This window comes from Trachurus japonicus, chromosome 12, assembly GCF_045865225.1.
Source record: "Trachurus japonicus isolate A0001 chromosome 12, Traja_1.0".
Lineage (NCBI taxonomy): Eukaryota > Metazoa > Chordata > Actinopteri > Carangiformes > Carangidae > Trachurus > Trachurus japonicus.
Window position 1 is genome coordinate 25,264,966 of NC_140918.1, and position 26,025 is coordinate 25,290,990.

The 26,025-nt window shown below is 43.2% G+C and overlaps 4 protein-coding genes across 5 annotated transcripts; 3 read left to right on the top strand and 1 right to left on the bottom strand.

Moving 5' to 3' along the window:
* Positions 1 to 111: 111 nt before the first annotated feature.
* Positions 112 to 7,566, top strand: ccdc152 (coiled-coil domain containing 152). Its single transcript, XM_085792445.1, has 8 exons — positions 112 to 277; positions 597 to 702; positions 1,184 to 1,252; positions 1,590 to 1,654; positions 5,158 to 5,293; positions 5,546 to 5,673; positions 6,126 to 6,233; positions 6,982 to 7,566. The coding sequence occupies exons 1-8, from the start codon at positions 215 to 217 to the stop codon at positions 7,108 to 7,110; spliced, it is 804 nt and encodes a 267-aa protein (XP_085648571.1). The 5' UTR covers positions 112 to 214; the 3' UTR covers positions 7,111 to 7,566.
* A 3,081-nt stretch (positions 7,567 to 10,647) lies between these two features.
* Positions 10,648 to 17,138, top strand: nim1kb (NIM1 serine/threonine protein kinase). The gene is made up of 4 exons (XM_085793943.1): positions 10,648 to 10,900; positions 11,426 to 11,701; positions 14,094 to 14,362; positions 16,179 to 17,138. Exons 2-4 carry the CDS (start codon positions 11,428 to 11,430, stop codon positions 16,935 to 16,937), a joined length of 1,302 nt encoding a protein of 433 aa, XP_085650069.1. The 5' UTR covers positions 10,648 to 10,900; positions 11,426 to 11,427; the 3' UTR covers positions 16,938 to 17,138.
* Positions 17,139 to 18,436: 1,298 nt separating this feature from the next.
* Positions 18,437 to 19,944, bottom strand: LOC146977600 (growth arrest and DNA damage-inducible protein GADD45 gamma-like). Its single transcript, XM_085793944.1, has 3 exons — positions 19,708 to 19,944; positions 19,382 to 19,589; positions 18,437 to 19,268 (listed from the first exon to the last, which is right to left on the bottom strand). Exons 1-3 carry the CDS (start codon positions 19,848 to 19,850, stop codon positions 19,155 to 19,157), a joined length of 465 nt encoding a protein of 154 aa, XP_085650070.1. The 5' UTR covers positions 19,851 to 19,944; the 3' UTR covers positions 18,437 to 19,154.
* A 4,100-nt stretch (positions 19,945 to 24,044) lies between these two features.
* Positions 24,045 to 25,408, top strand: LOC146977601 (growth arrest and DNA damage-inducible protein GADD45 gamma-like). 2 transcript variants are annotated; one of them, XR_015037292.1, is made up of 4 exons: positions 24,045 to 24,227; positions 24,346 to 24,553; positions 24,667 to 25,271; positions 25,347 to 25,408. XR_015037292.1 is itself a non-coding variant. In XM_085793945.1 (3 exons), exons 1-3 carry the CDS (start codon positions 24,127 to 24,129, stop codon positions 24,778 to 24,780), a joined length of 423 nt encoding a protein of 140 aa, XP_085650071.1. In that variant the 5' UTR covers positions 24,045 to 24,126; the 3' UTR covers positions 24,781 to 25,325. The 2 variants fall into 2 exon arrangements, 1 of the variants encoding a protein (XP_085650071.1); XM_085793945.1 differs by lacking the exon at positions 25,347 to 25,408 and having other exon boundaries at positions 24,667 to 25,325.
* Positions 25,409 to 26,025: the final 617 nt, after the last annotated feature.

The window sequence follows — 26,025 nt, forward strand, 5'->3', positions numbered from 1 at the left end:
TCGCACCATAGACTGTAAAAAAGAAGGTTCGCGACCGCTCGTGCAGCAGCCAAACTTATCTGAACGGTTGTTACTGTAGCTAGCACGCAGCTAATGTTTATCGAGCTAAATGCTTCTGTAGCTTTTTTTGGAAGAAACAGAAGCAGCAATACGACAGTTCATTTACTCTTCTTTTCTCTTCAAGATTTTTTTCCCTCTCTTTCGAACCTGAACCATGAAAAAGTTTAACTGTGTAAATCTTGAGAAGTTTATGGCGGAGTTTTCTCTACTGGAGCAGGTGAGATTGAGATGCCTAGCTAAGGTAGCTAGCTCCCAGCTAGCTAATTGTGATCTAGACAGGTGAGGCAGAAGGAGGAGTCCATAGTCTGAGGAGGGAAAACCAAACAAAATGTAAAGTATACAGTGAGGTAATTACAGGGTGTCCTGAGGAATGTTTAGTATCATGATGAGACAAGTTTAAAGGTGTTGGCACCATTAAACATAATGTCATTTATTTTTTCTCTGTATTGATTTCTTTACATTGTTTGCTTTGGATAAGCAAGCTTGGGGCATTTCCACTCACCTTCATTTATTTTTCTTTTTATTATATCCAACAGAAAATTACAGAGGTTAATGGCATAAACAACTCGTTGGGGATCATGCTGGAAGATGCCAACACACTCATTAAATTCTATCTGACCAAGGAGAAAAGTCTGACGGAGGGTGAGTTTTTGTCTTTATGTTTAAAAGCTACAGTAAAAGTTTACATTTGTCTTTTTTTTGTTTGTTTGTTTGCTTTTCAAGATGCACAGGCCATCATCTGAGGGCAGATGTGGTGTTTGTTTGGCTCCCTCTGCTGGGACGGCACAGCAGGGAGTTGAAGCAGAACTTCACTAATTACACCAGGGAATCTAAATTCTCATACATTATCATTTATGTCAGCATGAAAAGACAGATTAACTTAATAGCAGCAGCAGAGATATGATGCAGATGAGGGTTCAATTGTATTCACAGAAACAGACTTTTTTGTCATTGGGTGACTTTTATTTTCAGCTACTCTTACAGAAGGTTTTAACAATAGCAAATTAAGCAATAGGCTACATTGAAAAAATACATTTAAATGGATGTATAGACTCCCTTTCCCTCACTGAATTGTTGGTGCCTAAAAATAACCCACACACTATTCTAATTCAACCTGTTGCAGAGAGAGACAGCCTTCTTGTCACAGTGAACAGACTGCAGCAGACTATACAGGAGCAGTGCAACCTCAGAGGTAACCGGCTGAACACATACACTATATTAAAGGGATAGTTAAACATTTTGGCAAATTGGCCCATTGCCATAATACCATTATTTTTAGGTGTAGGTTTGTTACCTTTAATTGTCGGTGCAAACTGTTTTTAGAATGGCGGAGCAGAGCCGCGAGCTGCTCAGAGCTACGCTAAATTGAGTTTTTACAAAAGTTACAAGAGAATTAAGCCCACAATAATCTATTGTTAATAGATAAAATGATGAAGATGATCTTTGTATTTTGACATAAAGTACATTTTGTTAAGGACATAAAGAGTTTTCATGTTTCACAATTGTAACTGTGTTCATGTTGCATGTAGTGGAGAACAAGAGATTGAAGAACAATATGGATGATCTGAAACGACAGAAAGATAGAGCCGCAGAGGTAAGTGGCAGTACAGAAACAATATGTGAAATGTGTCGTAACAAGTGACATTTGACTTGTACTAGTAAAAGCGTATGACTAATTCACTAGTACCAGTAAATAATGGCAGTGTGTCAGCATGAGTAGCATTCCTCTATATGATCAACAGGTTTTAACCGTCATTCATGTAATTGTTTATGCATCTACTTCTCCAGCTGTGACATGTCAAAAGGTCTTCTGTGTGTTTTCATAAGTCAAGACTTTTTGTGGAAAGTTGTGTGTTCGCTATTTCCTTTGAGCTGGGGGCAAGGTTATATTGTCAGTATGACATGATATAGATGTTGATTATGTACTGACATATTTATCTACAATATTGTAGGATATAATCAGAATTAATCAGAATCAGAGTGGCTTTATTGTCATTGTAACAGCTGTACAATGCAACTCCTCTGTACGATACAGAAATCATCATGTTACGTCCCAGCCTAGGGGAACTGGATGCGCAACATGACCTGAGCCCCCTCGCTCCTCCCATCCCCAAGGAAAGTGGCCAAAAGCAGGGTTTTCAATTTAAACAGTAGCCTTTATTTGCTCAGACATGAGAACTCTGCCCAAAACAACAAACAAAATCTCAGTTATCCCTAATCTGTCCTACTCAAACAGATAAAACCAAAATACAGGTATCTAACCTAACTCAGATGCAAAACAGGAGAAAAAGGGTTAAAGGAGTCATCACCTGGTTTTTTATGTATCCAATCCCCCTTAAATTGCTTTGAATCAGTTCTTAAAACTTATTGGAAACATTTTTTTTTTAAAAATTCAAACATAGAGCTTGTTCTGACACTTTTTCATATGGCAACTTTCTCTCGTGAGAGTAGGCGCGAGGTTTTGACTAGTCCGGATGTTCATTGTATTAATATGTAATGAGGCGCGCGTTGATTGGACGCAGGGAGGACAGAGCCGGAATGGTGGCTGGCCCTGTGGTCTACATGCAGGCTGTATTGGAAACCGCATACTATGCTGCTCTGTCGTGTACCGTAACCATGTTATAACTTAATAAAATAAAACAAAATTGTATCGGTTCATTGTAAAACATGTATTTATTGATGCAAATGTGGTGATTTCTGTACGTAGGCTACAGAGCCCCGGTGCAAAGCTGCTGCTGCTCTGCGTGAAGCTTCACTTTTCATTCAAACAAACTAATACGACTGCCACAATTGTTAGATTTCATCAATGAGACAAACATTTATCTCCTTAAAAGAATTGAACCAGTCGGCGGTAAACCTCTACAAACCTGCGGGTAAGTTAATTAACGACCGTTTCCTCCGTGGGCATGACAACGTAGTTTGACCGGTTAACGAGCAGCTGCAGGCGGGTTGCTGACGAGTCACTCTCCGCTCCTCTGCCTCGCTGGGGCTTCACTTCTCCCAACGCGAAGCAAACTTCTAAGCCGTCATTTGGATAAACTAACCGCACATTGGGGATCTAAACCCTTACTTTCTCGCATGAACAAATATTAAAACTTAATAAATTAACGACCCTTTCCTCCGGCGGCACGACGACGTTGTTATCGGCCGGCTAAACGAGCACTGCAGGCGGGTTGAGGAGGAGTACTCCTCCGCTCCTCTGGTGCTCACTGCAGCTGGCTGCACCTCACTTCTCCCAACGCGGAGCTAACTTCTAAACAGCCGTCATCCGGATAAACTAACCGCACATTGGGGATCTAAACCCTTACTTTCTCGCATGAAAAAATATTAAAACTTAATAAATTAACGATAGTTTCTTTCGGCGGCATGACGATGTCGTTCGGCCAGGTAAACGAGCGCTGCAGGCGGGTTGAGGAGTCACTCCTCCGCTCCTCTGGTGCTGGCTGCACCTCACTTCTCCCAACGCGGAGAAAACTTTAAACAGCCGTCATTTGGATAAACTAACCGCACATTGGGGATCTAAACCCTTGCTTTCTCGCATGAAAAATTATTAAAACTTAATAAAGTGACGAAATAACAGCGCTACAGTGGGAAATAAAACAACCCGTAATGGCGGCGCGGCAGAAGGGCAGAAGTCGGGGTGGTGGAAGAGAGGTGTGTTTATGAAAGCAGGCGCCGCGGTGACGTCACCGTAGGCGCAGAATCGAAATCTCGTAATTTTGTGGTGTGCAGCCTCATGAGCTGCTCTGGCTTAAACAAAGAGCCCAAACCAAAAAAACTCAGCCACTTTCAAACCCCAGGTTTTCAGGCAAGTTTCCACTGAGGTCCAACACCAGTATACATGTTTTAACAAGGAAAAATGCGATTTCCGGGTGATGACTCCTTTAAAGTAAAGGGCTTCTCATTCCTACAGGCTACTTTAATACAAGGTTAACAAAAGGTTGCAAAGACACTAGTTCACACATCAGGCCTTGGTTGGGGATGAGGGAGAGAGAGAGAGCGAAGGCCGGAACCAGGCAGCATAAATAGTGTGTATATAATAGTGAAAAAGTGCAAGATAAAAAAAATACAGAAAAATGATTAACCCGACAACTCATACTGTTTATACAACAAAAAATGGTAACAACAGTATAAAAAAAAAATAAAAAAAAGATATTGCACAGTGTAGTTCAGGGGTCTAGTGGTGCAGGTCTTAGTGGACCTATAGCGCCTCCCAGAGGATATCAGAGTGAACTGGTGGTTATCCAGGTGAGATGAGTCTTGCGTTTTGTTTGTAGCACTGTATATATCAGTGACAGATGGTAGCTGTGTGTTAGTAATCTCCTGTGAAGGTGTGATGACTGTAGTCTGCTGTGCAGCTAGTGAACCACACCAGGATGTTACAGAAGAGGATTATTTCAACAAAGCAGCTGTGAAAGGACAGCAGCAGGTGCTGGGACTGGACAGGTTCACTCTCCTCACTGTCCTTAAAGCAGAGCTGCTGCTGCTGTGCCCCCCCCCCCATCTATATTACCATGTACCCAGTAACATAAAGCTTAATGAGAAACCCTTATGGCTGTGGGATTTTCAGCTGACAGGCTGCCACAACCTTCTGAGTGGTGGAAGCTGGTGGGGCTGACAGGTGGCTCTGCAGTTCCTACACAATGCTTCACTATTTTTTTTAAATTAAAAAATAGAAAATACGATTATAGTATTTCATTCATTACTTTTTATACTTTAGAAGTCAATTTGATACAACTTAGAATCTGTCAAAGCTGAGGCAACAAAGAAAAGTCTGCCAGCAATTACTTCTTGAGGACTAAAAGTATTTTTTAAGGATGATTGACTTGGTTGATATATGAAAATACACAGCACTCACATATTTGTTTTGCCAGGCTGGGATAAAGTAATAGATGTACGCAGCTTCGTCTGGTTTTACATGTACAGCTACAGCTGCAGTAAGAAATTTACAGTAAGAAGTCATTCGACTGTTTCCATTATTACCAATATTTTCAAACAACTTTAATGACTTCCTTTCATATTTAAATAGGTATAATTGTTCAGTGTTTTCCCAGCACCAGCATCAGTCAGTTGTGTTGTGCTGTGTGTCGTTGTCAGGACAGAGAGGCCGAGGTGCAGCAGCTGATCCGTGAGGTGAAAGCAGAGGAGGAGAGACACAAGAGGGAGCTAGAGGCTGTGAGACAGCAGTGCAGGAGAGAGGTGGAGCAGGCTCAGAGGGAGCGTTTCAATCAGTGTACGACACACGGTGCATCCACTCACGGACCTCAGACATGTTGTCAACGACATGTCTGATAGTGGTTAAAAACAAAACTTCCTTCTCTGTTTGTTGTTGTTGTTGTCTTTTTTTTAAACTGTGAATTTAACCACAGTCTTCCAACATCAGAGCTGCAGGACAGAGAATAAGCCCAAGTTGAGAAAAGTAAAACAAATGTTTAAGACGAGCTTGTATTTAGCTGGTGCCTGTTGTTTTATCTTTTCCTGACAGTGGAAGCCAAAGATGCTGAAGTAAAGAAGCTGCTGGAGGGAAAGGATGTGGAAGTAGAGGAGATGAAGAAGAGGCTGAAGGATCAGGAGAGAGAGAGGCAGAGCGAGCTCCTCAAGTTACAGATGGAGGTAAATGAAACTCATTTTACCTCTTGAAGATTATAATCTACGTAACTGCGAGTTACATTTTCATGTATAAAATACTAAAATGACTCTGTTAAATATTTGTTTTTTGTGCAAAAACATTTCAGTTGAGGAATTATTTAATTACTTCCTCATGAAAACACAAGAGTTTCTGAGAGTTTGAAGTGTAACTGTTTTTTCATCTTCCTAATGCATTAAATATAATAACTTAGATAATCTGCAGGGTTAAAGAGGCCCGGAATCTGTTTGCAGGTTTCATGTATGGAAGGCATCACTAATCCACACCAGTCTTAAGTATTATCAGAAAAGCTCCATGAAATTAGCAGAAGTCCTCCAGGGGAATGCTCTCAGCATGAACCCAGCTCTGCTTTTGTTGCGAGTGGCCGGTTTCGGCTTAACAAAAGTTTATTGGTGCTTTGCTCTGTATGTTTTGGCAGTTTGGTGCGAAGTTAACCAGAGTTGAGAACACAGCTCAGTGGAGTCTGCAGCAGCAACAGCAACAACAGCAGAGCTCCAGCCTTCTTCCCCAGAGCGTCTTCAAGAGGGTGAGCAGGCCACACACAATCCTCAGTGTCCTCACTCAGTAACAAAACACAATGAAGTGGTAACTAATCTCTTAAGTCTTACTGTGTAGAAACAACGCATCAGTGCCAGTTTCTGCAGGAGTGATGACAACATCTTGAGTGTAACTGTCTGATATTTGATCCTGCATTATGCTTTGTCTTTTGTAAATATGTGTGTTTTGGATGAAAAATTCATCTGAGAGGTGATAAAACTCCCATTAGGATTGACTTCATCCTGTTAGTCCCATTCTTCAGAGTAATATCAGGCTACTTCCTAACATGCTCCCTGCCTCAGGGTTTTCATTTGTCTGTAAGAGATAAGTGTGAACAAAATAAATATTCAGATATAAACAGACATATCAGTCATATCTGTGAATTCAATTCCAGTTTCAATACATCACCTTTGTGTTTGGAGAAAATATGTCTTGTGTGTGTTTTTCTACATTTTGTATTGTGTAATCAAAAAAATGAAAATAATTAGCTCCAGCTGCAGGGGAAATTTGAATAGCAGTTATTACATAGAAAGCACATCACCTTAGAAGAGTCTGTGCTTACAGGAAAGTATTTACTGGCCGTGCTGTCTATCACAACAATCACTGAAATAGCATATTGAAAATCAGAGGGTGGTGTTTTTATAGGTCATCACCATGCTTTGTTCTGAGAAATTCAGTGCATGCCTTGTTTATATCGCCTCCCTCTAAATTAAGTTTGTGCGTGCGTGTGTCCTCAGAAGCTGCAGTTCTTCCAGGAGGAAAAGAACAAGGAGATTGGGGCCCTGCGTCAGAGAATCAGAGAGCTGGAAGAGAACCAGCGTGCCGGCGGTTTCAGTGACAACCGCCTGAAGAGGAGGAAGATCTAGTTTGTGTCGAGGCTAACGAGCTGTTGACCTGTCAGCTCTGCAGGCGCACCAGGCTCCTGACCCCGAGGTAGCACCCGGATCTATAGGGTTTTTAAAATGTATAGGTCTGTATTTCTGTCTCATTTCAAAGCAAAAGTTGTCACTGTTCACTCACTTGCCTCTTGTGCACTGTCACGCCAGACTAGATTAGCAGTTTCACTCCCCACCACACAGGTGACCGGTGTGCAGAGAGTACATTTAAACACAGGCCGTATTCCTGTCTAAGGCTTTAATCCAATCAGACGCCTGCAGGGAGGGGGAGGTGGGGAGGCGGAGGTGTCGACGTAGAAGAAGGTCTCATTCAAGGAATTAAGCCTGTTTATCTCCTTTCATTCAGAGATAAAATAAATCATTCGGGTCTGACTCACCAACCCCTCAGGTTATCTTTAGTCAGACTTCTTCTATTAATCTTAATGTTTTGAATGTTTTTTGTTTCCGTTGCATAGATATTTTGATAACAACATAATAGTAAGTAAGTAAGTAATAAGAAGAATTTGTTTGTATGTGTATTCAATGAAAAAATGTAAAGTAAATTCTGGATAGAACATGATTATTCTCAATACAACACTATTTAGGATGTTGGCATTTATTCATCCATCCATCTGTCTATTCTGCTTTTCTGCAGCACAGGGTCATGGGGGGTGGAGGCAGTCCCAGCTGACATAGGGCCAGGGTGGGGGCACACCTTAGACAGGTCAGCATATGTTTATGTTGACATATAGGCTTGTGCACAAGAACCCAAGTAACCCCGAGTGAGAGTTTAAAACTTTTAAAGGGATAGTTCACCCTCATGTCGACTAAGGGCTGGGAGAAGTTTCCGAGTCCTCCGTGCCTTCTCTGAGTTACAGCGAGGCTCCGTGCAGCACTGCATGTCCATATGATGGTTGCGAATGGGCCTCACTTTTCTTTGTCCAAAAAGACACACCAAAAAACATCCAAATACCTCCATAGTGCTCGTCTGTAATGTCCCTCTTATATTGAAGCCCCAACATGAGAAATTGTTCCGAAAAAAATTAAGTATGTTTTAAGCTTGTTTGTAGCGGAAGCTCCCAGCACTGCTCTTCCAGTCCGTCCAAATCTCGCGCGATTTGCATTCACACCCAGTTCACGGCTCCGCAAATGGCGCGAGATTCTGGCAGAGCAACACTGGGAGCTTCCGCTACAAACAAGCTTAAAACATATACTTATTTAATTTTTTTCGGAACAATTTCTCATGTTGGGGCTTCAATACAAGAGGGACATTACAGACGAGCACTATGGAGGTATTTGGATGTTTTTTGGTGTGTCTTTTTGGACAAAGAAAAGTGAGCTCCGTTCGCAACCGTCATATGGACATGCAGTGCTGCACGGAGCCCCGCTGTAACTCAGAGAAGGCACGGAGGACTCGGAAACTTCTCCCAGCCTTTAGTCGACATGAGGGTGAATAGATAATGAGTGAAATTTGAATTTTGGGTGAACTATCCTTTTAAAGAGACCCAGAGGAGTTTGCTTTTGGTTATAAAAGTAGTCCCTTTTAAAGTGAAATTCCGGCGTAAGTGTAAACCATGGTCAAACACACCGTAACACCGAGTTAGACCCCCCCTCGAGAGATCAATTTGCCCGACCGCTACATTCACGAGATCCACCAACTTCAGCAAATACCGCATTATCGCCACACACGGCGCTGTCCGGATCCACTGTCTGACCGCAACCAAAACGCCACCATTTGCCCAAAATAATGCTCAGAACTGCACCAAATGTCATCAATAGTACACACAGGGTCCCAGCACGTAGTACGAGTTGTCAAACATCTGCTAGCTTTGCCTGTTTTCTTTAGCAAGGAGATGCAACTCAACTCACCTACTTCTCCTCCGGGAGCCGCTCGTTGGTGAGGAAGCCCTGACGAGTCGATCACCGAGTGCACCGGAGTTCCGCAGCTCAATCAACAATTACCTCATGGAAATACAATCAGAGTTTTTTTTTTTTTTATCTTGCATATCACTTTATAACTATTATTATCGAGTGCTGGCCACGATATAGGCGCAAATGAGCATTTTTAAGAGCTGCGGAACTCCGGTGCACTCGGTGATCGACTCGTCAGGGCTTCCTCACCAACGAGCGGCTCCCGGAGGAGAAGTAGGTGAGTTGAGTTGCATCTCCTTGCTAAAGAAAACAGGCAAAGCTAGCAGATGTTTGACAACTCGTACTACGTGCTGGGACCCTGTGTGTACTATTGATGACATTTGGTGCAGTTCTGAGCATTATTTTGGGCAAATGGTGGCGTTTTGGTTGCGGTCAGACAGTGGATCCGGACAGCGCCGTGTGTGGCGATAATGCGGTATTTGCTGAAGTTGGTGGATCTCGTGAATGTAGCGGTCGGGCAAATTGATCTCTCGAGGGGGGGTCTAACTCGGTGTTATGGTGTGTTTGACCATGGTTTACACTTACGCCGGAATTTCACTTTAAGGCTCACATTTGGCATTAGGAATCACCATTCCTGGCTCTGTTTCCATTGTTAAGCAGAGGGTTGATGTCATGCTGAATATGAAGCTGTTGTCAGCAGTTGATAGCTTAGCCTAGCATAAAGAGTGAGACTGACTCCCGCCAAAGTCAGCTACTGTAAATCCACGTACTACATGCACCCCTGCTCATTAATTCTCTAATGTTGTATCTTATTTAATTTTGACGAAGAAAGAAATGCATAAAAAACAAACATTAGATTTGATAGGGGTTTATGTACTAGACTAATTTTTTGACTTGGTGCAGTCTCTTCCTGGAGTCTGTCAAAGAATACATAAACATGTGGTCGACTATACAGAAATAGACATTTCAAATCACCTGTGATAAAATGAAACTATAAATATAAATTATACTGATGTATTAGTGAGGCTGTAACACAAACTGCATCTGCATTACGTAAAAGACAGTAGGTCCAGTGGTGCTGTGGTAATGTCTTGGTGTGTTTATCTCTCACATTGTCTCCCTGCTGTTCCCTTCACTGCTGCTCACAGGGACAGCACACCTGAATGAAGACGCTCCGCCTGCTGAAGCACTGACCTCATGCTCTGTAATCCCTTTATCTGTTCTGGTCAGCCAGCGGGGACAGAGAGCTAATCTCTATAGGAACATTGGGTAATGCTCTTGCATAACATTTCATCTTCACAAAGGCTAGGAGATCAACCTTGGCTGCACAACACAGTCATTTCTCTCACACAGGTATGCGTGCAGTAAACATGCAACCTAATGCATCCTTATCACATATATTGTAGGCCTGCTGCAGTGCAGCAGTGCATGCACACATTTGTCCGCTATGGTGTAGCCTCATTTTTGCTTCCCTGAACTGTTGTTAACCATTTGAAGGGATTGGGGTAGATCTAAAGCAAAACAGGATTAGAGTTCATGACACCACCTTAATCCTTCGTCCTTCATTGAAACCGACAGAGGTGGGAGGTGAGGGGCGTGGCCAGGGAAGCCCGGACTGGCTGTTCATTTAAGTTATAGCTCAAACGCACATGCCCCTTCCCCTCCTGTGTCTCTGGCCATCAGTGTACAGTAGTCTGCCACAGAGGAGAGGGAGGGATGGCAGTGTTCTGCACAGTGGACTAAGAACTTGGGATGATGTTTCACCACAAACTGAATCAGACTTCAGCATGTGTGAAGGAAATTAATTTTAACGGCTCCTGTTGGGTCAAAGAAAGCTGCTTTTTTCTTCTTTTTTTTACAATGGATTCTGTGGTTGGATGTTGATGCAGCACACCAATCTGGAAACTAGGTAAGAAGATGAGAATCTTGTTTCCTATTTAGATTTCTCCTGAGTTATCCAACCATCTCTGAATTAGATAGATAGATAGATAGATAGATAGATAGATAGATAGATAGATAGATAGATAGATAGATAGATAGATAGATAGATAGATAGATAGATAGATAGATAGATAGATAGATAGATAGATAGATAACTGTTGAAAAGATAGCAATGATAACTTTTGTGCACCAAATAATTGAGGTAGTAGTGAGTATCTGTCACGTGTAAACTCTTTGCTTTACTTGAACTCTTTCATCCTCATTTAATGGATACTGATAATGTGTTTGCAGGTGCTTTTGACAAGAACTGGGAGCTATATCTGATGCCACAATCAAACTTTTCTGAATCACTTTAAAATTCTGTTTTCATGTGTTTACTGGAAAGTATTTCCTGCACAGCTGGTTCACCTCTGTGTTTACACCACAAGCTTGTACTGAAACAAAGCCACTGTCAATGTTCCTGAGGATGCTCTCATTTCTGACCCGCTGACAGAAATGCCAGGAGGCCAGTATCAGGTCACAAGCATCAGGCTCCGCCACAGCCTCTACAGCCTGACGGACAGCTCCGACGCCGGCCCTGAGGATGAGGAGGCTGAGGGCCCACCGCGCCTCACCCCTCTGCAGAAGCTCACCACCGACATGTGCAAGGACGAGAAGACCATCAAGGACCTGATCATAGGACGCAGGGTGGGCTTCTACAAGGTCCGGGGGGAGATCGGTTATGGGACCTTCTCCAGGGTCAAACTGGCCTTCCACGCTCTGACTAAAGGTACATGAGTAGACGTTCACACTATGTGACCAGTTTTGCAAGATCTCGCGAGGGAAACAAGCAACTGGAACTATGAAAACAAGCCCAAAACAAGCGAACCCCCCCCCTGGACGCCAAAAAAAAACAAAAAAAAACGCACACATACCTATCACCCTAAATCCACAAATGTTTTTTTTTTTGGTTTGTTTGTTTTGGTTCCAAAAGAGAAATAAAAAAAAACATGTGGAAAACGGAAATGTAGAGTAAATTCTCCATGTAGAACCCCTGGCTTTTATTTACTTAAACCAAAGATAGCCTACTCTATAAAACCACCTTTGCTTCAACTGCCGAACTGACCCAGTTTTAATTAGAGACAAGGGTCAGACCAGACTGCTCCTTCTCTTACCTTTGGTCAGTCGGTTCTCATCTTGCTGTGTTTGGGTGGAAATTATGGTCAGGTCGGACCATGGCCTGGGCTTCCCTTTTTTTTTTTTTTTTTTTTGGGCTATGGTGCTCGTGCGTCGGGTCTGAGGTTCAACAACCACGGTGATTGTGGGCTTTGAAAGATTTTGTTCACAAGAACTTGCATAAAATAGAAATTGAATTTCATTTAATTTGAGAATTTACGGTAACGTTAATTCTCTTGATCAGTGGAGGAGAGTGTGGTGAAAGCCAGCAGTCTCGGGGTATAGGTGGGGGGAAAAAAACACCTCCGCTATCACTGTGGCAATGTGTGTGTACGGGGGAAAGAGAGGGGCGCAGGGAACGGGGGTGACAGATCCAACAAGAGGACAAACTATCCTGCGTTTAAATAACATATCGAAAATATCTGCAGGACAACTCATGGAGCTGGAAACAAGCATAAATAAGCACCTACACTTTCACAACAAGCCCAAAGAAACCGCAACCCGTGACGACCAATATTTAGAAGCGACTTCACAGAAAAAGAAGCCCAAAGTCGCTTATAATAAGCGGACTTGGCAACACTGTATGTGACTGTACTAGGGAAGTAAACTCATCTAGTAGCTAAACACCTCTGACCATCTGTCCATCACACCTTTAGAATCTATTCGGTAAAAGGAACGCACTTTTTAGGCTCTGATTTTGTCATATCAATCAACCTCTCACCTCAGCACTTTTTAATGGAAACATTCACATATGCACTCACTAGTGACACATCAGTGTTACAAGGATGCTTTCTAATGTGGGCTGGAGCAGTGGTCCTCAAGTGGGGTCCGGGGACCCCCAGGGGTCCTTGAAAGGGTTCAAGGGGGTCCCCAACTTTTTCTCAAAATGTTACCACATTTTTTTCCCAGAAATTTCTTTCCCAAAAAATCATGCCAATACCTGTAATTTGAACCTACAGTGACTCACAGTAACGATATTCAGTCCAAGAACAAATATTTGTGTATTTCTGGTGTTTTTATATTGGTGTTTTTAATTATAGTGCTACTTAAACACTGAAGTAATGACAGAAGCTGGAAGTCATTTGTCCTAAATACTATTTTAACTGTCAAACACGTGTAGTGTTCAGTTGACAGTAAACTGAAATAATTATTTTTTTAAATCATTGTACTCAACCTCAGAAACATGAACCAGCTGATTGTCATTCAGTACGTTTACATGCAGAGCTTAATCGAGCTATGCTCAAAATTCGATTTTGGTGTCAAGTCGGACTTCTGTCCTTGTCTCAATTTACATGCAACTGAGAAAATCGAATAACTGACGGGGTCCGCCCCCTCATGCGGCGTCACCCGTTGTTTCAGCGGGTTAATACGCCCCCTGGCCTGTTGACTTCTCTGTCACCTCCTAAAAAACTGAATATAAACAACTTATAAGCTTAATAATAAATTCTCAACTGCAGTTCCCGACCAGACGCGACAGTCTGGGCTGGATGCGCGCTGAGAATAGGATGCTCTCTCTCTCTCTCTCTCTTTTTTTTTTTTATAAATAAAACACTCTTGCTGGTCGCGCTGTGTGAAATGCATTGAATCGGCGCTGATGTTGGGTTTTTTTCTTTACTTTGCCGGGTTCGGGCGGCTTCTCTGCTCCACTTGGTGCCGTCTCTACGGTTGTGGAGAATGCGCTCATGCATTGTCCAGTTATACTCCGACTAAGGTGTATACATGACGGAGAATTCCAATCGCATTATCTGGGTGTCTTAATCGGAGTTCTCAACTCCGATTTCAGTCGGACTAAGGTGTTTACATGCACTTCAGTTGTCCAGTTATAGTCGGATTAAGGCAATAATTCGGTTTTTTCAAGTGTCATGTAAACGTACTGAGTGATTCAGTATCTGCTCCACTCACAGCTTCTGATGTGCACAGGTCGTGTACAGCTTCTTCTGTTGGGATGTTTTTTTGTTTTTTTTTACCACAACCCATTGTTGACTAATCATCTCTCCCCCTCGTAGACAAAGTTGCCCTGAAGATCCTGGACAAGACGAGGCTGGACATACAGGCCCAACGTCTGATCTCCAGGGAGATCAGCAGCATGGAGTCCCTGCAGCACACTAACGTGGTCCGCCTGTATGAGGTGGTGGAGACTCCGAGCCGCCTCTACCTGGTGCTAGAGTACGCAGGAGGAGGAGACCTGCACAACAGGATCTGCAACGAGGGAAAGTTTTCTGACATCGACAGCAAGATCATCTTCGCCCAGATCCTCTCTGCCATCAAATACATGGTCAGTGATTTTCCATCATGGAGTTATTTTAAATTTCACTAGGGTTAAAAAAAAAAGTATAAATCATGGATGTAAAACTGCGACAGAAGTCGCACCATCACCACCGCACCAACTTGCACTATCACTGTATGATACTGAAGAAACTTGAGCGATTAAATTTGGACAACACAATAAAATATGCTGATGCTGTGTTGATCTACAAAATGTCATGGTCAAGCTCCACCTCCACTTGGTGAATTTGTTAAAAAAAACACTCAAACAGATCAACCAGAGCGAGCTCCAGAGGCGATTGTGTTGTACCGCTGAGGAAAAGTGCATTTGGTCAAGCTGTAATCTCTTTCCGTGCATCCCAGACCTGGAACCAAATACCTAGCACTATACATGAACTCCCAACTCTTACCTAGTTCACTAAACATCTCAAGACATGGCTATTGGAAAATCAGATATGTGATCATAATCCTGTCTAGGAGTGTTAATTGTATGGGGCACCACTCTGTATTTGTATTTCTTTTTTTTCTGTACATTGTATACATATACGTATGTATTTCAATTTCTTACAATAGTGTACATAATACATTTATGTATACACATTTAGTGCAATATTAGACACACATCTGCATGTGCAATCGTGTGCCATGGGCAATTTAAATCAATCCTGCACTTTATTGGGGCATTGTGCAATCAGATTAAAGTTAATCTTGCATTCATCACTTTAGCAAATAGCACTTTAGCACATAGCACTTTAATTAGCACTGTAGCACTTTATTACTGTTCTGTAATCTCTTGGTCCCCTTAATACTTTTTGGCCAATTAATATACGTATGTTGTTCATGTTATACACTGTATGTTGTGTAAGATATCAAGGTGTTATCATGATGCATTGTGTATTGTAGTCCTGCCTCTTGTGCTTTTATCTTCATTGTTTTTATGTTTAACATCAACCTGCCAATGGGACTGGGGATGGAAATTAGCCACTTGGCTACAATCCCACATATTTACACGAGTGTTCATTAATATGTACTGTTCCCATTTAAAAAAAAAAAAAAAAAAATTATTTTATTTATCTAAAATCACTTAAAGCAGAAGTAAGTGATATATTTGTGTTAATATAAGTCTTAAATAGTTATATCTTCCGACAGCAATCACTTACATAGAGTGTTTGGTCTGAAACACAGGTCTCTCAGTCCCTCTGCTCTGCTCTGAGCCGAGGAGAAAACATTTATCGTATCCTACAGTTTTTATCCAATGAGGAGAGAGAACGGCATGCAGGGCTGTGTGTGCAGCCAAGGAACGCCGTGAATGTGGTGACGTAGGGACGAGGACTGTTATGGTGCGTTCAAGGAAACTCGTATTTTTCCGACCGTGAAGTGGTACCAGGTCGATCTGGTACGAGTTCACCGGTCGGAAGTTACGAGTGGCCGTTATAGTGACTTTCACAGGTAAAACAGGTCGGAAAAACACGAGTGGGTTGCCTGGAACGCTACAAAGTCGTAAGTTGTGACTTGAAGCTGTAATTTACGATTTCAAAAGCCTGCCTGGAACGCAGCATTAGCGAAAACGACCGGACCACTTACTTCTGCTTTAACTGTAATATGTTCTTTTCTCATAGGGTGGCTATTCAGTTATAGTTATAGTGCAGAGGAGTGCTGATGTGTGACATCAATTTAATTTGCATCAGCAATTATTATTCACTTCAGTACATCAAAATTATAGGACAGTGAAGTCCTGGCAAACACACACATGTTGCTCAGTTACAGTTTGAAATGTGACTTCAACATGAACCACCTTTAAACTGAACATGTGCTCTGCTTTGCAGCACAACGTCAACATCATCCACCGCGACCTGAAGGCCGAGAACGTCCTGTTCACCTGCGGCGGCTGTGTGAAGGTGGCCGACTTTGGCTTCAGCACGCAGGTCTCAAACCGCAACGACGCCCTCGACACCTTCTGCGGCTCCCCGCCCTACGCCGCCCCGGAGCTCTTCAGGGACGAGTCCTACCTGGGGCCCCAGGTGGACGTGTGGGCCATGGGGGTCCTGCTTTTCTTCATGGTGACCGGCACCATGCCGTTCCGCGCCGAAACCATGGGCAAGCTGCGGCGCTCCATCATAGAGGGCGCCTACGCCATCCCCCCCTGGGTGCCCGGGCCCTGCCAGAAGCTCATCAGGGGCATCCTGAAAACGGTCCCCGCCGAACGCTACGCCGTCGACCAGATGATGGGCTGTGACTGGCTCTTAGCTGTGGAGTTCCCCTGGTCTTTTTTGCCCCCTGAGCCAGTCAGCCCTCTGCAGAGCCTCCTGGACTCAGAGGACGGAGATCTGGAGGAGGTGGTGGAGGAGGTCAGGGGCTCGCTGGAGGAGCTTGGCTTTACCACGGAGCACCTACGCAACAATCAGCCCAAAGACAGCCGCAACCCCCTCACCGGGGTTTACCGAATCCTGCTGCACGAAGCTCAGAAGAGGAGGGGCTGCGACTGCCCGCCTGTGGTCCGAGGGATGGTGAGGGACCCCAAGAGAGAGGGGCTCCGGGCCTACAGGGGCCTCAGACACACATCCAAGTTCTGTGTGCTTTCATAACACAGACGTTTGAGTACAGTTTTTATACAGACTTTTATACCAACACAGATTAACAGCTGTTGTGTTTTTTTTTATTTATTTACATTGTATAGTTTTTGACAAATTCTTTTTGATATATTTATTTTACTCTTTCAATGCAGCATATCAACGTAGCCATAACTTATAAGTGGAAGTGCCTGATTAAAGAAACAAAAGTAATAGCTGTTGATGCTTCCAGAAACAGTGCATTTAGATTCATTGTGTTAAATAGCAGAAAGGCAAGTATCATGCAGTTTCTGCAGCTGTTTGTCTGCTCACTCTGATTATCTGGTTGACTGACTCATTTGGCCCAGTGTTTTCAAGCCTTTTTGACTTGTGTTCCATTGAAATGAAGCAGTGCTGCTGAGTGTGGACATGAGTTGTCAACAAATGAACTAAAGACTGATTTTCCATCTCAGGCCTGAAGAGGTGAACGTTTATTCCTTTTCTATAGGATCCTAAAGGGTTAGTGTTGGATACCAGCCCCTATAATGAGATGAGAACTACTTTATAATAATAATAATAATAAAGAATAAGAATAATAATGCTCTTGTGTAAGATTTTGGCCTTTCCTTTTGATTGCACAGTGAAGTTTGGGGGAAATCTACAAATGAATGTGTAAGTCTTTTAAAGATACATTCTCTAAACCAGTTCTGTCTTGTATTGTTTATGAAAAGAGAAATAAAGTGATTAAAGAAGTTGACGTGTCACGCAGGTTTCATTGTTTGGGATGCAGAGCAGGTGCTGCAGCAGCAGCCAGACAGAGCTGATCTGTCGTCTTTGTGGCCTGTTTACCAAAGTTTCATTAAGTGCCTGCGAGTAAATAATAGTCCCGACAGCAGCTGGCAGGTCACCAGATGATACTCAGGACCCCCGAAACCGGCCCCAACCAGTCAGACCCAACCCAACTGCCCCCTCCGGCAATGGAAACCGACTAACCCCCCTCCCCACCCCCCTGGCTCCTCCCAGCTCTGCCCTGCTCGACCCCCACCTGCAGGAAGCGGCAGATGGCGCGGCGTGGCTGCAGAGACATCTGCAGGACAGACAATAGGCGCTCTGTGCGGACCGCTGGAGCTGACAGGCCCGGAGCTCCGCTATTGTGCGAGGCGCCATACACATGCAGATGAGGTCTGCAGGGGGAGGGACCAGCCTTTTTTCCCCCCCTTTTTTTTTTTTACTACGGGGACAACAGTGAGCAGATGACAGGCCTTAGCGCCTTCCATGCAAATTTTGCTGAGTATAAACTTTTGTTAGTTCCAACAACTCCCTCCCCTCCTCCTCCACCAAAACACACCCAAACACACACACACACACACACACACACACACACACTTGCAAAACATAAAGTTCAGGTTTGCCAGGAAAAAGTGAAAACGGGACACCAGAGATATCATCTTTAGTTTTTTATTGAACATTTTCCACTTACAATTTCTAATGTGAAACTGCTATAAATTAGTTAGTTCCGAACAGGATCAATCTCCATTCTTTAACATTTCACTCTTCATAACATAGTGAACAGTTTAACAGGATAATTGGCTTTAGGATCATTTCATTTTCTTCTCATATTTTTTTAAACATTAATTTAATTTAGCCATTTTCTAAAGTGAAACCTTTAGAGAGAAGCCATTTTCTTTATTATTATTTTTTTTATAAACTTTTTTTTTTGTTTAAGAATATTTTTGTCATCGTTAAATTTCTAAAGTGAAACCTTTAGAGAATTAAGACAATTCTGGAAAGTGGGAAACATTTCCGCTGACTGCAACTGATGTGGTGTTGCTCAGCAAAGAGGACACCTTTAAAAAGTCCCTTTTTAACAAGGCCTCTTTCTCAGCACCGCTTCTTCTCCTGCTGCGCGTGCTTCAACGTGCGACATTTGCTCTGTGTGGACCACAGGACGCAGAACGCGCTTCTCCTTCCTCTCCAAACCTCATCCGCACAAAGAATGAGGGTCGATGTGTCGCTCTTGTGGCATACCTGACCTCATTCACATAAAGAATGAGAGTCATCTTGGCATGGACGGGACAAGAGGCGACGGTTCACGGGGGCCCTCCTCGGGCCGGCGCCGTGCTGCCTGGACGGGAATCCTCCTCAGGAGTATCCAGGGATGAGCAGAAACAGGGTCATCCTGTTCATCAGGATGAGTATTTCCAGATAAGAAGCTTTACAGCATCTGAGCAGACAGAGGAGCCGAGGCCGGGATCAACGCTCGGGCAGGCTGATCTCAGGAACCCAGTCGTTCAGACGCCGGCTCTCCTCACAGAACAGGTGCAGCTTCTCCAGAGCAGGGTCCTCCCAAGACCCATCAGCTGGGTTCTGTTCAGACAGAAGGAGGAGAGGGGGTTTAGTCACGTGCATCTTTCATAACACCACATGTAAACATCTGAAACATAAAGTCAAAGATCCTGATGTCACTGAGGCCAGCGTACCGTGATGAGGACGCAGTGAGCATCTTCAAGCTGCTCCGCTTTGTCACCGACGATCTCAGCCAGACGCTGCATGTCGCTCACTCTGACGATGCTGATGTCGTTGTCGAAGCAGAAGGACTGGATGAGGGTAAAGTGGATCTGCAGAGCGATGTCACACTCAAACTCCTCATCCACGGCCAGGACGCAGAAAGACACGCTGTCCGGGTCACTGTAGAAACACAATAAAGAAGAAAAGTTCGTTAGCTTTCATCCAGTACAGAAGCCAAAGTATCTGATTATGTCTGAAAATGTTAAGTTTTATCTCTACAGCTGAGTTTCATACTTACAGATTCATAACTTTTGCGCTCTCGTAGACACCAACAGTGAGGGAGTCGTTGTCTTTAGCGGACACCAGGACCTCCTCCAGGGCTTGGCCGGTGCACTGAGCACGCTCGGTGGGTTTCTGGATGAGAACCTCCTCAAGAGTCATGATGATGATGGTGAAGGTATTCCGAAAAGGAAAAGCGTTTAAGAGAGTTTGATCAGGGAGTAAATCCGCAGTGAGAGCAGAGTGCTTTCAAACTTGCAGCCTCCCTTTTTTATACTCTCCAGCTCGTGCGGCGCAGTGAAAGCGCTGCGCTCTGATTGGCTCAAGCTGAATGGTGTATTGGTATGATAATGCCATTGTCACACCCCGGCTCGTGGCAGATTGATGGGGGTCATCGAGCCACGCATGCTCCCCCTCTGAGCGCTGCATCCTGGCCCCCGAAACTAAAAATAGATTCTTTAAAAACAAAGTTTGAACACTTTGTTGATGCAAATGAAAGAAATCGCAGCGATTGACTCTCCTTGCAGAGTTGCACGCTGAACACCAACTGCATTCATCCATGCATTTATATGAACTGTAAAAGTTATTTCAAAATATACCTGCAGTGATACGAGCTGTAAAAGTGCACAGAAGCTTCTTATTGTTCTTTTTGGTAACGCAAAAACAAAGTTCAGACCATTTTAAACCCAATATGCACAAAACCTAAAGTATATCAACCCAAATACAAACTTTGGAAGAAAAGAAAGAAAAAAAATAAAGTTTTCTTGCTTATTAGATTTTTGCTGATAGTATTTCAGTAACAACATGGAGAAAGTGTGAGGGCCCCTCCCCCCGCTGTCCTCTCTCCCCGAGCAGCAGAGAGAAAGGGCAGGTGGATGATGCCATCTGTGGACTAGAGGCTGGCCATAAAACGGCCTCATTGTGCGCGCAGAAGCCCTCTATTATCACGGTGCCCCATACAAATGCAAATGAACAGCGCGTGCCAGAACGCAGTGCGTGCTGCGCAATCTGCATTGCTGGCCCATGCGGACCACGTGGCCATCAGCTGTCCAGAAAACCCTGCCTGGTTTTTATTTATTTACTCTGGGGAGTTCAGGGGCCACACGGACTGAATTCTATAGGACAAACTCTGAAGTTTATTGCAGTGTTGTGTAGTATTTGTTGCCTGGGTGTTTTCATCTGTGATTTCTTTTGAAACAGTTTCTGGCAACTTTCTGCCATCACTTTTACGCACGACTAAACTTTTACGCACACATCATGTCCAATCATTTCTCCACAATATTTTATTCTGTTCAGCATTTTATGTGGATGCATCATACGCATTTATCTCTAAACTTGAACAAACCGTTATTTGACAACTTTCTATTTATTCCTTGGCACTTTTACGCACAACAAAACGTTAACGCACGGGTGTATTTTATCTCTCCCACACTGATAGAGCAGTTTCTCCCCTACAGCCCGTGCTTTTTTACTAATAAGCTGCATGATAATTCAAAACACTTATTGCATCAGGTCAGGCCTGCTGTCACTGCTGCGTAAATATTGGAAGAGGGGGGCTGGAGTCGAGAGGCGGTGCAGGAGCAGACACAGGTTGGCGGTGATTGATTCAGCGCTATTGTTCTGCGGAAGGCAGAGCGGCAGATGGAGGACTGTCGCTATGAGGGACACCCCCCCTTTTCTCTCCTAAACCCAGGTCAACCTCGACCCCAGGGCGCGCCGATCTTTTGTCAGCAAGTCTCCACATTCGCCAGTCTGTTGTCTGAGTTTTGATTAAATTTGAATGGCAAAGAGCGCAGAGCTTATGGTCTAAACTTTCACAATGATTTGTGTTATCTCCAAAGTATGGCAGATAAAAATCACCCTCAGTTTGATCTGTAAACACGCGCAAGAATGCTGAAAGTGTGTTTTGCTAAACAACAAATCGTTTGTCTGCACATTATTGCAGCAACAGAATCCTGATTATTTCTACTTTCTGTTTCTGTGTCCTGCAGACTCATCAGTACGTCAGCTGGCGGAGACATTTGGGGACCTTAAGTTTGATTTGGATCCAGCTGATAGAGAATCAAACAGTGGACTATTTTAGGAAAGGATCAGCTTGCGTGGCCACAGGGCAGGCGCGTGCAAATCGATACCAGCCCATTGTTGCTGAAGCACATCTGCCAGACGGAGGCCTCCCCAGCAGCGCGCGACAGGTGTTGGTGGTCAAAGCTCTCTTCTGGTGACCTGCGGCGACTCTGCAAAGCCCTAAACCTCTTTGTAAGGATGGAAGTGTCTAAAGCTGCAGGATAAGTCAAAGTTGTTTATATTTGGTTTCCAATGTGTACTAATAAAACCTGGGCTTTAGGAAAATGGGTGAATATTTTAGTAGGTATAGCAGAAGGTGCAACAATTAACCCCATTGGCTTTTTTTTTCTATCAAAAAGATGATTCTGGGTTTAACAAAAAAAAAAAAAAAGGAATAGATACATAAAAAATATATAGGCTATGTTTAAAAAGTTTTACATAAGTGCGAGACGTTTCTCCATTTGTTCAAACAGAAGATTAAAAAATATCAGATTTGCTGGAGAAAATAAAAACTGCAGCCATCACGCCCAGCAGGTGCTGCCTGACTTCCTTTGTCCACTCTCCCTTCACCTTCCCCTCGGGACAGATGGTATCTCTCGGTTGCTATGGAGAATGATGCAGACAGAGAGATAAAGCATGCAGGCATCTCCAGATGCCACGCGCCTCGAGTGTGGCCCGGCTTTACGCATGCAAAGCAGCGGCGCGTGCCACTGCCCAAAGTACAAAAAAAAAAAAAGTTATAAAAGTCTGTCTGACATCCATAGAAAATCAGAGGAAACCATAGGATATCAGAAGTTGAATAATCAGAGTGCAGGCTGTTGATCGGCTTTGCATCAATAAAGAACGTGATCTTTTTTCTTCTTCTTTTTTTGTTTTAGTATTTCTGATGCAGGATCTGGAAGATAAGGCTTCAAAAACTATGTAACTTCATCAGAGACATTTGATGATGCTACAAACACAGGTCTAACATCCTGTCGATTCTCCGCAGTTTTAAATGTTATGATTTTCATCCTTACATAGACATACAGTTAGTTAAAAGTTAAAATGTGTCTGTTAATAATAATCTATATGTCATGTGTCCTGGTTTGAGAAGAAAATGTCACATGACTCAGTCTGACTAACTGTAATCTTGGTCATTGGAAACTATTGAATTTTACAGGAAACAGGAAAATGCAATGACCATGATCATTCTTTTTTTTTTGCATGAATAATACATGAATACCTGCTGAAGTGAACCCTAAGAAGTGTTACATTTTGTGTTTTGGATTATTTGCATGTTCAAGATTCAAGGCCAGAGTTTCAGCTGCATTCAGCTGTTGACCTCCATTCATTTCTGCACAATACAAAAATCAGCAGACTCACTCCAACTCTGTGTTCAAGCAAGCTCAGTCAAGCGATGCTGAGCTCTCTAATCATCAGTTCAATGTTGACATGACAACAGATACGGTGTCCACTGTGACTCGAGACGAACTTTGAGAGTCTGATTTAAAATTTTACAATTTCAAACATTTTGAAATTAGCTAAATCATGAGAAATGAAACAATATAGAGGGACAATAACAAAGTAGAACATGTTGCACTTGCTTATTTCCACCACTGGTTTCCATTTTCTGTACAGTCTGCAAAACACCACTAATCCACTAAAGTTAAAATCTAATTTTCCATATAGAAACCATTGATTGTTAAAGTATCATAATTAAGAGTTATTGATCACTGATTGCTAATAGTTCAAGCACAGACTTGTTTTTGAAATCTGGACTGAATCAACTTGTAACAATAATGTGATTTGACATAAATGAATGCACCGTGATGAACTGGAGCATTCAATACAAGGAAACATTTTCAGAGAGTTTGTGATAGATTTTAATTGGACAAGGAGATGAATGGAAGTCAATGACCGGTAATAGTGCTACAAAATTACATCATAACCCTGTTGCACAGAGGTGGTTTACAAGATCTGCAGCTGCGATATAAAATACTGTAGATGTTCACATGCAAATCCTGTAATAGTTTGAATGGGAGTTATTGGTTGCTTCAACTTTAAAGACTTGGACGGCAGCAGTCTGCTCTTCCTGTGTGGTTTCATTATTCCTGTAAGCTCAAAGAATCATTTAAAGGTCAGAGAGTTTCTACATCTGATCCTTTCAACCAAAGCTGCCCCCGACTTTCTAAGACTTTCTATAGGCACGCGCCCCTGAGGGTGGGGCGGGGGCTGCAGGCCTGTTGTAGCCATTGTGCCCCCGACAGCCAATCAGGGAGTGAGCGTGTGCCGTGTGTGCAGTATAAATGCTGGCAGACCCAAGGAAGCAGCACAAACACTCTCCTTTCTGGACTTTCTAACCACATCAGCTGAACTGTGAGATACAAGTGTGACCATGCAGTCTCCTGGAAAATCTCTGAAGGAAGCTCTGCTCTGTGCTCAGAATGAGGAGCGACTCACTGTTGGAGTGTATGAGAGTGCTAAAATCATGACTGAGTAAGTACACTAAACTAAAACATGACTTCACTATCACTCTGCTTTATTCTCTGATGACTCATCTTGATCAGTATTTGAGAGCTGTAACTAACAGGACCTGTCTTTTTCTTGTCCACAGTGACCCGGACAGCGTGTCTTTCTGCGTCCTGGCCGTGGATGAGGAGTTTGAGTGTGACATCGCTCTGCAGATCCACTTCACCCTCATCCAGTCCTTCTGCTTCGACAACGACATCAGCATCGTCAGAGTGAGCGACATGCAGCGTCTGGCTGAGATCGTCGGTGACAAAGCGGAGCAGCTTGAAGATGCTCACTGCGTCCTCATCACGGTACGTTGGCCTCAGTGACATCAGGATCTTTGACTTTATGTTTCAGATGTTTCCATGTGGTGTTATGAAAGATGCACGTGACTAAACCCCCTCTCCTCCTTCTGTCTGAACAGAACCCAGCTGATGGGTCTTGGGAGGACCCTGCTCTGGAGAAGCTGCACCTGTTCTGTGAGGAGAGCCGGCGTCTGAACGACTGGGTTCCTGAGATCAGCCTGCCCGAGCGTTGATCCCGGCCTCGGCTCCTCTGTCTGCTCAGATGCTGTAAAGCTTCTTATCTGGAAATACTCATCCTGATGAACAGGATGACCCTGTTTCTGCTCATCCCTGGATACTCCTGAGGAGGATTCCCGTCCAGGCAGCACGGCGCCGGCCCGAGGAGGGCCCCCGTGAACCGTCGCCTCTTGTCCCGTCCATGCCAAGATGACTCTCATTCTTTATGTGAATGAGGTCAGGTATGCCACAAGAGTGACACGTCGACCCTCATTCTTTGTGCGGATGAGGTTTGGAGAGGAAGGAGAAGCGCGTTCTGCGTCCTGTGGTCCACACAGAGCAAATGTCGCACGTTGAAGCACGCGCAGCAGGAGAAGAAGCGGTGCTGAGAAAGAGGCCTTGTTAAAAAGGGACTTTTTAAAGGTGTCCTCTTTGCTGAGCAACACCACATCAGTTGCAGTCAGCAGAAATGTTTCCCACTTTCCAGAATTGTCTTAATTCTCTAAAGGTTTCACTTTAGAAATTTAACGATGACAAAAACAAAATATCCTTGAAAAAACAATTTGAAGAAGAAATTCTAAAGGTTTCACTTTAGATATTTAACTTTGAGATAAAAAAAATACAAAAATCTTTAAAGGAAAAAAATACAATTGTGTGAAACTGAGCTTTGTTTGAAATTTGAAAACTGAAAAAAAAAAAACTAAAAATGAAGATAAAGTACTTACTGAAGGTTTCACTTCAGCTCTATTTTTTTTGTCAAATGAAATCTCTTGTTTACTGCACATCTGATGTTTGTGTAGGATGAAACCTTGAAATAAAATATTGAAATCTAGTTTTGCTCTCTGACTGTTTTTCTTTTTTAATTTTTCACAATTTCCATTTCAGATCAAAGTTTTCTGAAACAAGAAATTAAACCTTCTCTGTCTACTTTTTATTTTCGAAACTTTCTTGAGCTCTTTCTTTAGAACATGAATAGTTTGTCTCTTTCAAATCTGAATGTCATATCTTTACATATCTGTTTGTGTACACATTCACATTAGCTACTTTATTTACTTTCAAACATGAGATACTGAAAAACAATGTTAGCACTTTGTGAAGAGAAAAAACAACACTGGTATTAAAACACGTGTGATTTTCTTGGTAGATGATCAATGCACTGGCTGTGTGAGTGGTGAGGCAGGGCCTGTGTTGATCGACACTTTTCATTCTGCTCAGCCTCAATATGGTACTTTTGTATTGAAGCAGATGTCATCCCAAGGCTG